A 12,759-nucleotide genomic window follows, 5' to 3' on the forward strand; every position below is an offset into this window, starting at 1 on the left:
TAAACTGAAAAATAAAACGCAATATTTGCATCACATCTTGTCTAGTGTTCTGCACTGGCATGCTCAACATGCAAAGCGGCAACTCAGCCAACAAAGTTCACTAGCAAGCACTAATGAAGCACAGCATGTGTATAGGGCTGGCAAGATTACCTTGAACAGTTGCACTCCAATGACAGCAAACATGAACTGCAGGAGGTAGGTTACCAGCATGATATTTCCGATCGTCTTAATGGCTACTATCACGCATTTCACTACATACTAAGGGAGGAGAGACAGAGACAGGCACATGTCAGTATGGAGTATGTTATGCTAGTTCAGAGCTTCACAAGTGATGGAACGGATTAGGAATCCAGTCAAATGCACCTAAGGTAGGGGATGTGAGAACCACTGGCCAAATCACAAACAATGACGTTGAAGGTGGAACTAAAGAAGAATATTTTCACTTAGATTGAGATGCTAAGCAATGTTTTAATACAGGCACAATATATGCTATACACCTAAGTTAAATGTAGGTATCCTTAGGATTCATGCTTATTTAAAATGGTAAAAATTAATTTTTAAGTGAACATGGCTCAGCATTTCAATCGTTACCATTGTAGCCAATACCATTAACCAACCGGTGAACAACTACTTCCATGTGTCATTGGAGATGCAAATACCTATAACCATGTACTTTTGTGGAAAGACGTGGTTCTGAATGTGTCCAGAGAGTCAGCGAGCATCAGGATTTTTATAAGTGAAACCACTCAAACCGTAAACTACAGATGACGGCACTTTTTAACGTCAGTTTGTGAATTCAAATATGTCAATGTGGTCTTCAACCTGGTAAATATTTACTAAAAAAAAATTCTATGTATTATTTTTCTCAAGCACTATCAAGAAAAGTTAATTATATACATTTTGTATTAGTACTTCATGGTCCAAATAGCCACAATACTTTTCAGTGAAGATGTTTAAAAACAAAAGTTTTCAGTGCCTAAGAACATTTTACTAGAATATTTTAAAGTTTCACATTAAATAATTTTTGACCATATGTCAAAAAAACTGCATAGTCAAATTTTGTTGAACATAAAAAACTGTTTTTATCCCTCCTGTGATACAACAATCCATTAAATTTATTTAAAAATATATTTTTATTATTTTTCTATATAATGCTATGTTATTAAAATAACACCCGAGCGAAAAAAATTCCCTGAGAGATTTGTTTGGAGAGCTTTTAATTTATATCCAGACTGTTTTGATTTCGTGAGGGGGGGTGCAGGGGGGGGGATGAACAAATGTAAATTTATGTCTATTAATAGCAATTAGACAACCACCACCTCTTTTCTTCATAGTAATTTCTGAATGTCTATCAGTTCGGAAGACAGTATAGTGATCCGTAAAACAATGGGAATTAATACTGGAGTCATTAAACAAGGTTTCAGATAATGTCGTACAGGTGTGAACTGTGTTCTGGTAGATTACATCCCACGCACAGGGATGAAGGAGTTATTTCAGACACATCAGATGATATATTATCTGTAGCAGGCTTGTCATGGATGATGGGATTTTCAAGACCGTAGAAGGGACTAATAAGGCATCCTTTAGGTCAGAAAACAGTGTTATTAATTATGTAAAAATCCTCTTCAAGAGCGGAGACATGGAACGAAGTGTAAGTACCGTATTCAATGCGGAACTTGGCGACTTTCATTTGTCACATAATCAGCAATTTCCGGTTCTTGGACCATCAAGTCAAACCGCATAACAAAAAGGGCTTTTGACTTCTTGAACAACAGTTTAACTATTGTTTTGATAAATGTGTTTCTAATGCCCACTTGCATTGAGTATTTTTTCAGATCGTTAGGCAATAATTAGGTTCCTGGATAACGTTGTTTTTTGGTTTGTGTGCATGTGGCACCACTGTAAAACCTTGTTCATGAGAGTTTTGATTGTTTAAAGACTTTGCTTGAATCTCGCCAATCCTGCTGCATCACAAGTTGGTTACCTGTGAAATTTTTGTTAGCAGACATTACTACATGCACATCCATGCCACTGTCACATAAAGATGCCACCTGACCATTCTTTTTGCTCCTTGCTTGATTTAATTTTTGACTGAAAGTTTAATAGGTTCATTCTTTACTTGGATATCTTGCTTAAGGGGGCGGTTCACGTTGAACACAGAATTCGTAGTATACTTCATTGGTGATATAAATCTTTTGTGTTATGGTAATGCGATTGTAACTAGATATTCACATAAAAGAAAGGTATTACTTTAATATTTAATTTATGGCAAACACTGGAACAGTCCAAAAAGTTAATAAAAAAAATTTTAAATATGGATCTTTATGAGACAAAAACACGTCTTGTTTCTTGCATATTATGCGTAATTATGATGCAATGTTTAGAAAATATTTTTTTTACAAATATTTTATTCTTATAATATTTCATTATGTATAAAAAGTGAGTATTTTACTAAACGAGACCTTTTTTAAATCAGTTTTTAATTTTTCCAAGTGCATCGCACCATGTTGAAGAAAGCCGTACATAGTAGTTAATAAATTTATATCCCTATAAATACATGATCTACTTGTCAAGCTAAGTTTCTTCTTCAATTATATAGCTCGATAATTGTTGTACGAACAGCAACTTAGACAACATGCACGAAATATTCCTTGCATGCACGAGAAAGCGGTTTGACTAGTTGATAAACTGCCAACAGAGTGCAGCTACTGCGCTGTCAGTAACCATTTCCTGCCTTCTCGTCCTCCCGCCGCGAAGCAGCACTGACGGTGCGCGGACAGCGTTGCCATAGATATTCACGTGAATTCATGTTCCGGTGTTACTAGCAAAAACGTTTTCTTGTGAAAAATAAATAATGGGTAAAAGAAAAATACCCTATCGTGTTAAAAAAAAAAGAGTAAAAAAGCTTTAGCAGTTCGTTTGATCTGGCAAAAAAGAAAGGAAAATGACCTGACAAAAGAAAGATGAATCCAAGCAAGTTACTGACTTGATGTAAGTTTTTGGACATACGCCATTGCTAAGCACTTTTTCTGTAGAAGAAAACTAAAAAATAAATAAATAAATAAAAATACCCAAAAAAAAAAAAAAAAACACAAATTAAGCAAAAAAATTGCTGTTGTCAACAGGATATAAACACCACAAAATATTCCGTAATAGGAATATGGTCAACAAAGAAAAACAAGAATAATGTTCTAAGAGAACGAAAAAAAAAAAAAACAACAAATGATGACACAAAAATATTGAACCCAAAAAAAAATCAGCACAACGGTTGAAACGAGACAAAAACACGACAAAACGAAAATACGAAACAAACACAATAGTTTTTCCAAAACAGAATAGAACGATAAAAAAAAACCACAAATGATGACAGCACAAAAATATTGAACCCAAAAACATTCAGCACAACAGTTGAAACGAGACAAAAACACGACAAAACGAAAAGACGAAACAAACACAATAGTTTTTCCAAAACAGAAACAAGCGACGTTTCGGGAACTGCTATCTGCTCCCGTCGTGGCGTATGTCCAAAAACTTACATCAAGTCATGCACTCCCGTTGCACAAATCTTTCAAAGATAATAAGCAAGTTACTGAAGTAAACCAATTCCAGGATGCCCTACAGTAAGTAAATTTAATTTAATTTTATTAATTTTAAATATGTAATCCTTAAATATCACAATGTTCTGCCGGGATATGTTCTTGTTGCTTTACTAGACATTCGCGAACTGCGTATTTATTTTTATCTTGCTGCAGTATAAACTCTATAAACCTCATTGTTTCTTAGCTGTTTTTGAGAAATTTTTTATATTTGGGCTCGGTTGTATACCTTTAAACTATAGTGATAATTAGAGTATAAATATTCGCGAGGTCAGTAACAGACGGTGATGTCACTTCAGTAGTGCTACATTATCTTTGTTCTAATCCAGTGAACATGTGATTGAACCCACATTTTTTAGTTATATTATTATTTACTTAAGAGTCTTCAGTATGCATATAATCCATTGACAGCAACGCAGACGCACAATTATATAACAGTATGCAATTCGTCTTGAAGTAAATCAGTGACACATAATTTTTTTCTAGTGTCGTAAACCTCAGTAACAAGAGGAACACAAGCGCACGTAGCGTCGTTTATATCAAAACAATACCGTAAGAAGGCCTACCCCGAAGCATCAGTGATTGACAAATAAATAAATAAACTTAACGTTTTCACTAAAAATACGAAAAATATGTCTAATGTGTTTCTTTATGTAACTACAATATAACTAATATTGACTTTACCTGAGAAGGCCTGGAAAAAATCGGAGTTAATAATAAAACCAGCAAGAGAATGTAGAAACAATCGTATTCTTCAAATGTGTTAACAAGTAACCAATGAATAGTTAACAATATTGTTTGATTAAGATAATACACATCAGTGATTAGAATACATTAAATGCCATCGGTCCTGGAACCTGTGAATTTTTCATGCCTCTCATCGTCTTGACAATTTGTGTTTAGTAGGTATATTAAAGATAAAAAATAAGTTTCAGGAAAATGCTTTATGCTTAGACTTTTTTTTATCAAAGACAAAAAATCTTGACTGACCGAGTTAAAAATATTAGGGATTATCCTCTTTGTGAGTGGATATTATCTAAGTACCTATAGTCTACCAATTTCTACAACATTCAAAGTACGGTCAAATAAAAAATATTGAATGATATTAGTCAGAAAGTGTGTCTACTGGTGTACCACAAGATTTTGAAACATTTTTGAGAAAATTAATTTTCAAACAGGAAAATGTTGAGCTACAAATGTATAAAAAGGCTGCACCAAGAGGCTCAAGTTAGATTTTAGGCCGGCGAGGGGATCTTTAAAATATTCTCCCTGGGATCAGGACTAAGTTTTTGTAATCTTCCATTCACCATAATACCATGGAAGGCAATGGCAAACCACTATAGCATCATCGGAAAAACCTACGCCCCGGACACGCAGTCAAATTTCATGTTTGTGGGCAGAGTTTTATTGGGATCTCCTCTAATTTTTGTATTTTTTACATTGATACACTAGGTAATATACGAATTTCTTAAATAAGAATTATTATTTGTTTGTTTTCTTGGAGAGTAGTTTTAAATTTAATACACGTCTGGCCTCGAAATGAAGCCCAGTAGGATGTCCCTTCAGAGTGGATGCCTTTCCTGCCAATGTTTCTTTTGAAGAAGAGTGCCGTGCGGTCAAGCTGTAGCACATAGTTTTGATTACTAAATATTTAATGAAAGCTTAAATTAAACATATAATAGAGTCCTTTATGTATTAAACCATTATAATAACAAATAAAAAATTAAATAGCCTACATATTACAAATGTAAATGAAAAGTTAAGAAGAAAACCAGGAAATAATAATTGGAAATGAATAATAATTGGAGTGAAAATGGCTAGAAGTTTTGCATGACTTTTGTTGCAGTTTTCAAGAAAAAAATTAATATGTTTATAGTTGTATATTAATGACAATTCTTTCAGACGAAAATACATAATTTTTAAATTGTTCATAAGGTCTCGTCGACAGCGCGGAACTCGTACACAAATCTCGCACCAAAAGATAGCTTCCAACAGGAAGACAATTTTAGTTTGGTATTAAAGTTCCGGTACAACAATAAACTGGAAATTAAGATTTTACTTATTTGTATATTTCTTGTTAATTTTAACGTCGTCGAACTAGATAAGCAAATCGGACAGGCAAACCATGTTCTAAACGTATATGTACTAACTATTACTTTTAAGACCATTCTTAGTGTGCAATTTTTACGGTGTTTTCAAAAACAGCTACAAAATATTATTTTTGAAATGTTTATGATATTTAACTACCTACCTAGCCTCGAAACATAAATCAATTGTTTTAAAAAATTGGTTGTCTGTAAAGTCGGTTTACGGACGATAGTTTAACGTGACGTCATAACAAAACATTAACGAAATGATTGCATACTTTTATGAATAAAATTGAATCATTTTTATTGAATTATCACTATTTTGTATGGATACAAAGGAGTGAAATGAAATCTACAATTTAATCGATAAATTAACTTTTATTTGCACTCATTAATTGAAATATGTTTATTACTTTAACGAAGAGATTATTTTAACTATAACTTTTATACATGTTTGCTATTTAACCTCTTCCAATCTGTGTTATTCTGTTAAAAGGATAGGACGATGATAGGAAAAGTAGGAAATGAATGGGAGTGTTTCAAGTTTAATGTGCCTGGAAAAAGTCAAATCGATGGTTGTTCCAATCGAGTGGAAGAGAGATAGATGCGGCGCAACCGTACAATGAGCGTAACGGGACACAGCGTAAAGGAACAATGAGCATAACGGGACACAGCGTAACGTAACAATGTGCGTAACGGGACACTTTTTCGTGCGTGCAGCCGGTGTTCATCGATTTATTAGACGTTGTCACGTCAGAAAAAATCCTATTCAATTTAATAAGGTAAATAATGTTGGCAGCTTTATTGCCCATATGGCATGCACAATTAAATAATTTCAGTTCATTACATCTGCACAGTATATTCTCTTCTTTGTTATTACAACTTATGGTACACAATTATACTATGATTGAAGTAAATTAAATGTATTATCATTATTGCAAGTAGCATATCTTATCTGAAATGTTGTATGATTTTAAACATTTGTAATTTATTTGTTTATTTCTGTTATTCTATGAGTTGTCATAATTAACTTGGCAGTGAAAGATACAGTTTTTCAGTTTTGTAATCATGCACATTTTGAATTTTTTTTTTTTTTTTTTTGTAAATTGTAAATATTTTTAATGGTTGGTACATGTTTCACAGATTACATATTTAATATGTTTTTGATATTTTTAAAGTCTACTTTGTTTGGTGCATTATTACTAATTTTCTAGGCTTATGGCAATAACATTTACATTTAGAAGAAAAATAAACAAAATACCAGAAAGTATAAAGTTTTGTAGTTTAAATTTAAAATCTAGAAATAAATAAAAAAGAGCAACATATCTATCAGATCCAGGGAATTTTAAATATAACAAAAAATATTTATGTTATTTAATTGTCATGACTGATACTAAACAAGATTTGTTTGTTGAAAAAGTTAAGCGAAATGAAGATTTTTGGAAAACTGAAATGCTGCCCAAACTCACGCGATTCTATAAAGAGTGTTTACTTCCCGAAATTGTTGAATCACGAGTAATTAGAGGAAAACAAGCGAGAGAGCCAGAGTAGGTATATTTCAAAGGCAAAAGAGGAAATGGATGCAAGAAAGTCCAGAAATCTTCTCTACGAATCTTTCAAAACATATGAAGTTAATATGAATACAGTTTTATTCTTTTCATCGTGAAAACTTAATATTTTTAAATATCTTGATGCTTAGAAATGTATGCTTAGTAAATTTGCCATTTTTTCGTTTTTAATTTACAACAAAATATTATCTAGTACGTTATAAATACGATAGAGAATAATAGAAACTCATATATGATATTCGTTAAACAGAATGCAACATATAATGATGTAACTGTAGTTATGATAACTTGGAAGTTAATGTTACAAATAAATGAAACTAGGTATCTTTTTAATCAAAGTCATTTGATTACTAATGCAATGTAACTATAATAAACTGTTATTTTAAACCCTTTGATATAGATTTTTTTTTAAATTAAGGTAATATAAAAATTCAAGCTTATCGCGAAATCAAACCGCGAATTGTTCCGTACTTTATCTATAAAGTGTGCGGGGATTTTTAATAGTAAAACCCCTAATTAGACAATTTACTGTTGCAATAATTGATCTAAATTAATCAGGTAAGATTTTATTTTACACTTGTGCTAATCAATATTTATAAATTTGTTCTGTCATTATGATTCCTATTTATTTTACTATTTAAATATCACGTATAAATTACGTCTCATAACTTCAGGCCTTCCCAAATTGAGTTAACCGTAAGAAAATTTTAAATTATGATATGTTGATAGAGCATGTTTTTAACATCTCAATTCTAGATACATATATGTTTGAAATGTTAGTGAAAATGATAATAAAAATATATTTGAAATTTGTATTATGATTTTATCTTGAACCAAATGTTAACATCGAATAATATGTACAGCACATAAATGTGTTGATGTCTAAAGTGCGCGCGAAGGTATTTCCCGACGGGCCGTCAAACTTCGCTCGCCTGCGCGGCGGATTGTCAGTCTGGATCAGCCGCGGTCGTCATGACTCATGGCCCTGGTCGGGTGGAGTGGAACTGGCAACACTGCGACTCTCAGACCTATCCTGCGCATGCGCGGGTGAAACCCACACATTCCTCGGGGAGGGGGGCGGCCAACCGTCTTCGCGTGTCAAGAGCCGGCCAGGAGAGAGGAGAAATACAACCTCCCCGTTTGAAGAGCCTGACTCGAATGACCGTTGCTCCCAGCTACTCAGGTACTTATACTGACCGAGCGGAGTATTCGGGTAGTTGATTTCGAAGGTTTTATTCAGATTTTACCAAAATTATCACGATTTAGAAGAGTAGCGATTTTTAGTCTCTGAACCGCCCCCTTAAGTAGAATACGTTCAAGTTTAAGTTCAGAGAGTTCAGAAATGTATTAATAAGCACTTAAGAACTTGATTTTCAGATTTCAACTCATAAACTTTATGACACAGAGATTTCACATGAGTAACTTGAAACCTAGCTGTGCTCCTCAGAGGACTAGGTATTATACAAATAACAAAGCAAGCGGTGTATAGGCCAGACAGTGGAAGAGCCCAGCGAAGGTACAACAAATTTTATTGTAAACAGGAAACCCTCTTCAGTTTACTAGTAAATGGGGATCATGTATTAAATGCTTGATAGCAAATTATGCTAGATGTAAAAAAAATTATATTTAAAATGTATAATATTTTTAATTTAATTAGTTTAAGTTCTCGCTCTATTGTTGAGGCTTTACGAAAAGGTATGCAACTGATAAAGATAAATGAGTACACCAAATGAGCTCATACAAATGGTGGGTAGAGCTGATATTTTAAGCCATACGTGATGGTGGAAAATACCCGCAACCACACTCGACAAACATGTAGAAGACTTGGAAACTAACACAGTCCATGATGGACGGAAAAAAGGGGGAAAGGGGAAAAACACTCCCCTAGTGTAGCGAGACAACTGACTTCCGGCAGTACTGTCCCACAAGAGAGAGCTGTCTGAAGAGACAGGCCTCGGGTGAAAGTGGGGGAAGTGGCCCCACATGGCAGAGTGACGAGGCGAGGGTCTGGCAGGTGGCGCTCCCTGGGCACAGAGGACACGGCTCCAAGCACGGGCGGTGCTGGCAGCTCCAGTACAGGAGCGTGCTGGCGGAGCTGTAGGCCGGATGTGCAGAGGGGCGAGGGAAGCGCGGGCAGTTGAAGGGTGAAAGTGGGGGAAGTGGCCCCACATGGCAGAGTGACGAGGCGAGGGTCTGGCAGGTGGCGCTCCCTGGGCACAGAGGACACGGCTCCAAGCACGGGCGGTGCTGGCAGCTCCAGTACAGGAGCGTGCTGGCGGAGCTGTAGGCCGGATGTGCAGAGGGGTGAGGGAAGCGCGGGCAGTTGAGGGTGAAAGTGGGGGAAGTGGCCCCACGTGGCAGAGTGACGAGGCGAGGGTCTGGCAGGTGACGCTCCCTGGGCACAGAGGACACGGCTCCAAGCACGGGCGGTGCTGGCAGCTCCAGTACAGGAGCGTGCTGGCGGAGCTGTAGGCCGGATGTGCAGAGGGGTGAGGGAAGCGCGGGCAGTTGAGGGTGAAAGTGGGGGAAGTGGCCCCACGTGGCAGAGTGACGAGGCGAGGGTCTGGCAGGTGACGCTCCCTGGGCACAGAGGACACGGCTCCAAGCACGGGCGGTGCTGGCAGCTCCAGTACAGGAGCGTGCTGGCGGAGCTGTAGGCCGGATGTGCAGAGGGGTGAGGGAAGCGCGGGCAGTTGAAGGGTGAAAGTGGGGGAAGTGGCCCCACATGGCAGAGTGACGAGGCGAGGGTCTGGCAGGTGGCGCTCCCTGGGCACAGAGGACACGGCTCCAAGCACGGGCGGTGCTGGCAGCTCCAGTACAGGAGCGTGCTGGCGGAGCTGTAGGCCGGATGTGCAGAGGGGCGAGGGAAGCGCGGGCAGTTGAAGGGTGAAAGTGGGGGAAGTGGCCCCACATGGCAGAGTGACGAGGCGAGGGTCTGGCAGGTGGCGCTCCCTGGGCACAGAGGACACGGCTCCAAGCACGGGCGGTGCTGGCAGCTCCAGTACAGGAGCGTGCTGGCGGAGCTGTAGGCCGGATGTGCAGAGGGGTGAGGGAAGCGCGGGCAGTTGAGGGTGAAAGTGGGGGAAGTGGCCCCACGTGGCAGAGTGACGAGGCGAGGGTCTGGCAGGTGACGCTCCCTGGGCACAGAGGACACGGCTCCAAGCACGGGCGGTGCTGGCAGCTCCAGTACAGGAGCGTGCTGGCGGAGCTGTAGGCCGGATGTGCAGAGGGGTGAGGGAAGCGCGGGCAGTTGAGGGTGAAAGTGGGGGAAGTGGCCCCACGTGGCAGAGTGACGAGGCGAGGGTCTGGCAGGTGACGCTCCCTGGGCACAGAGGACACGGCTCCAAGCACGGGCGGTGCTGGCAGCTCCAGTACAGGAGCGTGCTGGCGGAGCTGTAGGCCGGATGTGCAGAGGGGTGAGGGAAGCGCGGGCAGTTGAAGGGTGAAAGTGGGGGAAGTGGCCCCACATGGCAGAGTGACGAGGCGAGGGTCTGGCAGGTGGCGCTCCCTGGGCACAGAGGACACGGCTCCAAGCACGGGCGGTGCTGGCAGCTCCAGTACAGGAGCGTGCTGGCGGAGCTGTAGGCCGGATGTGCAGAGGGGTGAGGGAAGCGCGGGCAGTTGAAGGGTGAAAGTGGGGGAAGTGGCCCCACATGGCAGAGTGACGAGGCGAGGGTCTGGCAGGTGGCGCTCCCTGGGCACAGAGGACACGGCTCCAAGCACGGGCGGTGCTGGCAGCTCCAGTACAGGGGCGTGCTGGCGGAGCTGTAGGCCAGATGTGCAGAGGGGCGAGGGAAGCGCAGGCAGTTGAAGGGTGAAAGTGGGGGAAGTGGCCCCACGTGGCAGAGTGACGAGGCGAGGGTCTGGCAGGTGGCGCTCCCTGGGCACAGAGGACACGGCTCCAAGCACGGGCGGTGCTGGCAGCTCCAGTACAGGAGCGTGCTGGCGGAGCTGTAGGCCGGATGTGCAGAGGGGTGAGGGAAGCGCGGGCAGTTGAAGGGTGAAAGTGGGGGAAGTGGCCCCACATGGCAGAGTGACGAGGCGAGGGTCTGGCAGGTGGCGCTCCCTGGGCACAGAGGACACGGCTCCAAGCACGGGCGGTGCTGGCAGCTCCAGTACAGGAGCGTGCTGGCGGAGCTGTAGGCCGGATGTGCAGAGGGGCGAGGGAAGCGCGGGCAGTTGAAGGGTGAAAGTGGGGGAAGTGGCCCCACATGGCAGAGTGACGAGGCGAGGGTCTGGCAGGTGACGTTCCCTGGGCACAGAGGACACGGCTCCAAGCACGGGCGGTGCTGGCAGCTCAAGTACAGGAGCGTGCTGGCGGAGCTGTAGGCCGGATGTGCAGAGGGGCGAGGAAAACTGGGCCGAGGACTGAGGCACTGCAGTGGTCGGACCTACTGGCCAAAGTTTTAATTGAAAGGGGCCAAAAGGGTGAAGAAATTAAAAACAATTAAATACGAGCCTTATCATATTGGTCAAAAATACCAACAAAAAAAAACATTAAAAGTGCCGAGGAGAATGCCTAATTTGCGGCACGAACTATCTCATTTATCTTGCACGACTCCGACACGGACACGGAATATTTTTCACTTACGGCCTCTTTAGACCTGGACTTTTTAGGCCACTATCTGAACATGTTTGTGAGAGTTTCTTGATTTAAATCTTCAGCTATTTTCTCATGTTCACAGGGCAAAGGAAAACCCAAGAATTCAGGTTGTTCACTTAACGAAAAATCAACGTTGATAACTACAATTATAACTTCAAGACCATTAGTTACTGGGTGCGCACTCAAAAATGTCCATAGGTAGCAACTGATTTAGAGCGTGCATAAACATGTCCATCAGCACAAACTCACAGCTACAACTATATTATAATATATATATTATTTGTATTTAATATTTTATAATAAAATTCTCTTTAAATGTAAAATCTTGTTTATAACTACACGAGAGAACAAGTTCACATTTCTACAATAGCACAGCAACTAAAAAAATCATGGTTAATTAAGAAATTATAAAATGATATAATTTGTTCGGATAAAAAACACGTGGTTATGTCTACGCTTGCCATTTGTTGCCAAGTGGACAATTTATTGAAGATAATTAACTACACAAATATTAAAAAAACATCAATTTTATGTTTATGTGTTACACCAATCCTAAACTTAGCACTATTAAAAGTGTTCATGTTATTCGAAATTGCATATTCTGAAGCATTAGTCTCCATAAATAGCAAGACTAATTTACTTAATGTGTTCCAAAATGTGTAGGGAAATATTCTTTTTATAATATAAATGCTTAGATAAGACTCAACGATAAATATGTCACACCATCTATCTTTATAAGCCAACCAGGCGCGTAGGAACCTTGGAGGGGGGGGGGGGGGGGGGGGGCGACCCAGGCGACTGCCCGGCCATAACATTTCATGGCCGGGCAAAGTGATGGTTTTGCCTGGCCATTGCATCAGATTAACAAGAGGCATTGTCTTCATTGCAATGCTAAGTGGTTTTAT

The 12,759-nt window shown here is 40.0% G+C and overlaps 1 protein-coding gene across 13 annotated transcripts in view; it reads right to left on the reverse strand.

Annotated features, from left to right (window-relative positions):
* The window catches only part of LOC134529870 (voltage-dependent calcium channel type D subunit alpha-1), a 406,577-nt gene that overhangs the window by 123,701 nt on the left and 270,117 nt on the right, over window positions 1–12,759 (reverse strand). For 3 of the 13 annotated variants that reach the window (XM_063364404.1, XM_063364399.1, XM_063364402.1), the window contains exon 24: window positions 151–258. The exons of the other annotated variants lie outside the window; for them this stretch is intronic. In XM_063364404.1, coding sequence (XP_063220474.1) covers window positions 151–258 — 108 coding nt within the window. The remainder of the gene's footprint in view (window positions 1–150; window positions 259–12,759) is intronic. 13 annotated transcript variants of the gene reach the window in all.

Source organism: Bacillus rossius, chromosome 2 (assembly GCF_032445375.1).
Source record: "Bacillus rossius redtenbacheri isolate Brsri chromosome 2, Brsri_v3, whole genome shotgun sequence".
Taxonomy (NCBI): domain Eukaryota; kingdom Metazoa; phylum Arthropoda; class Insecta; order Phasmatodea; family Bacillidae; genus Bacillus; species Bacillus rossius.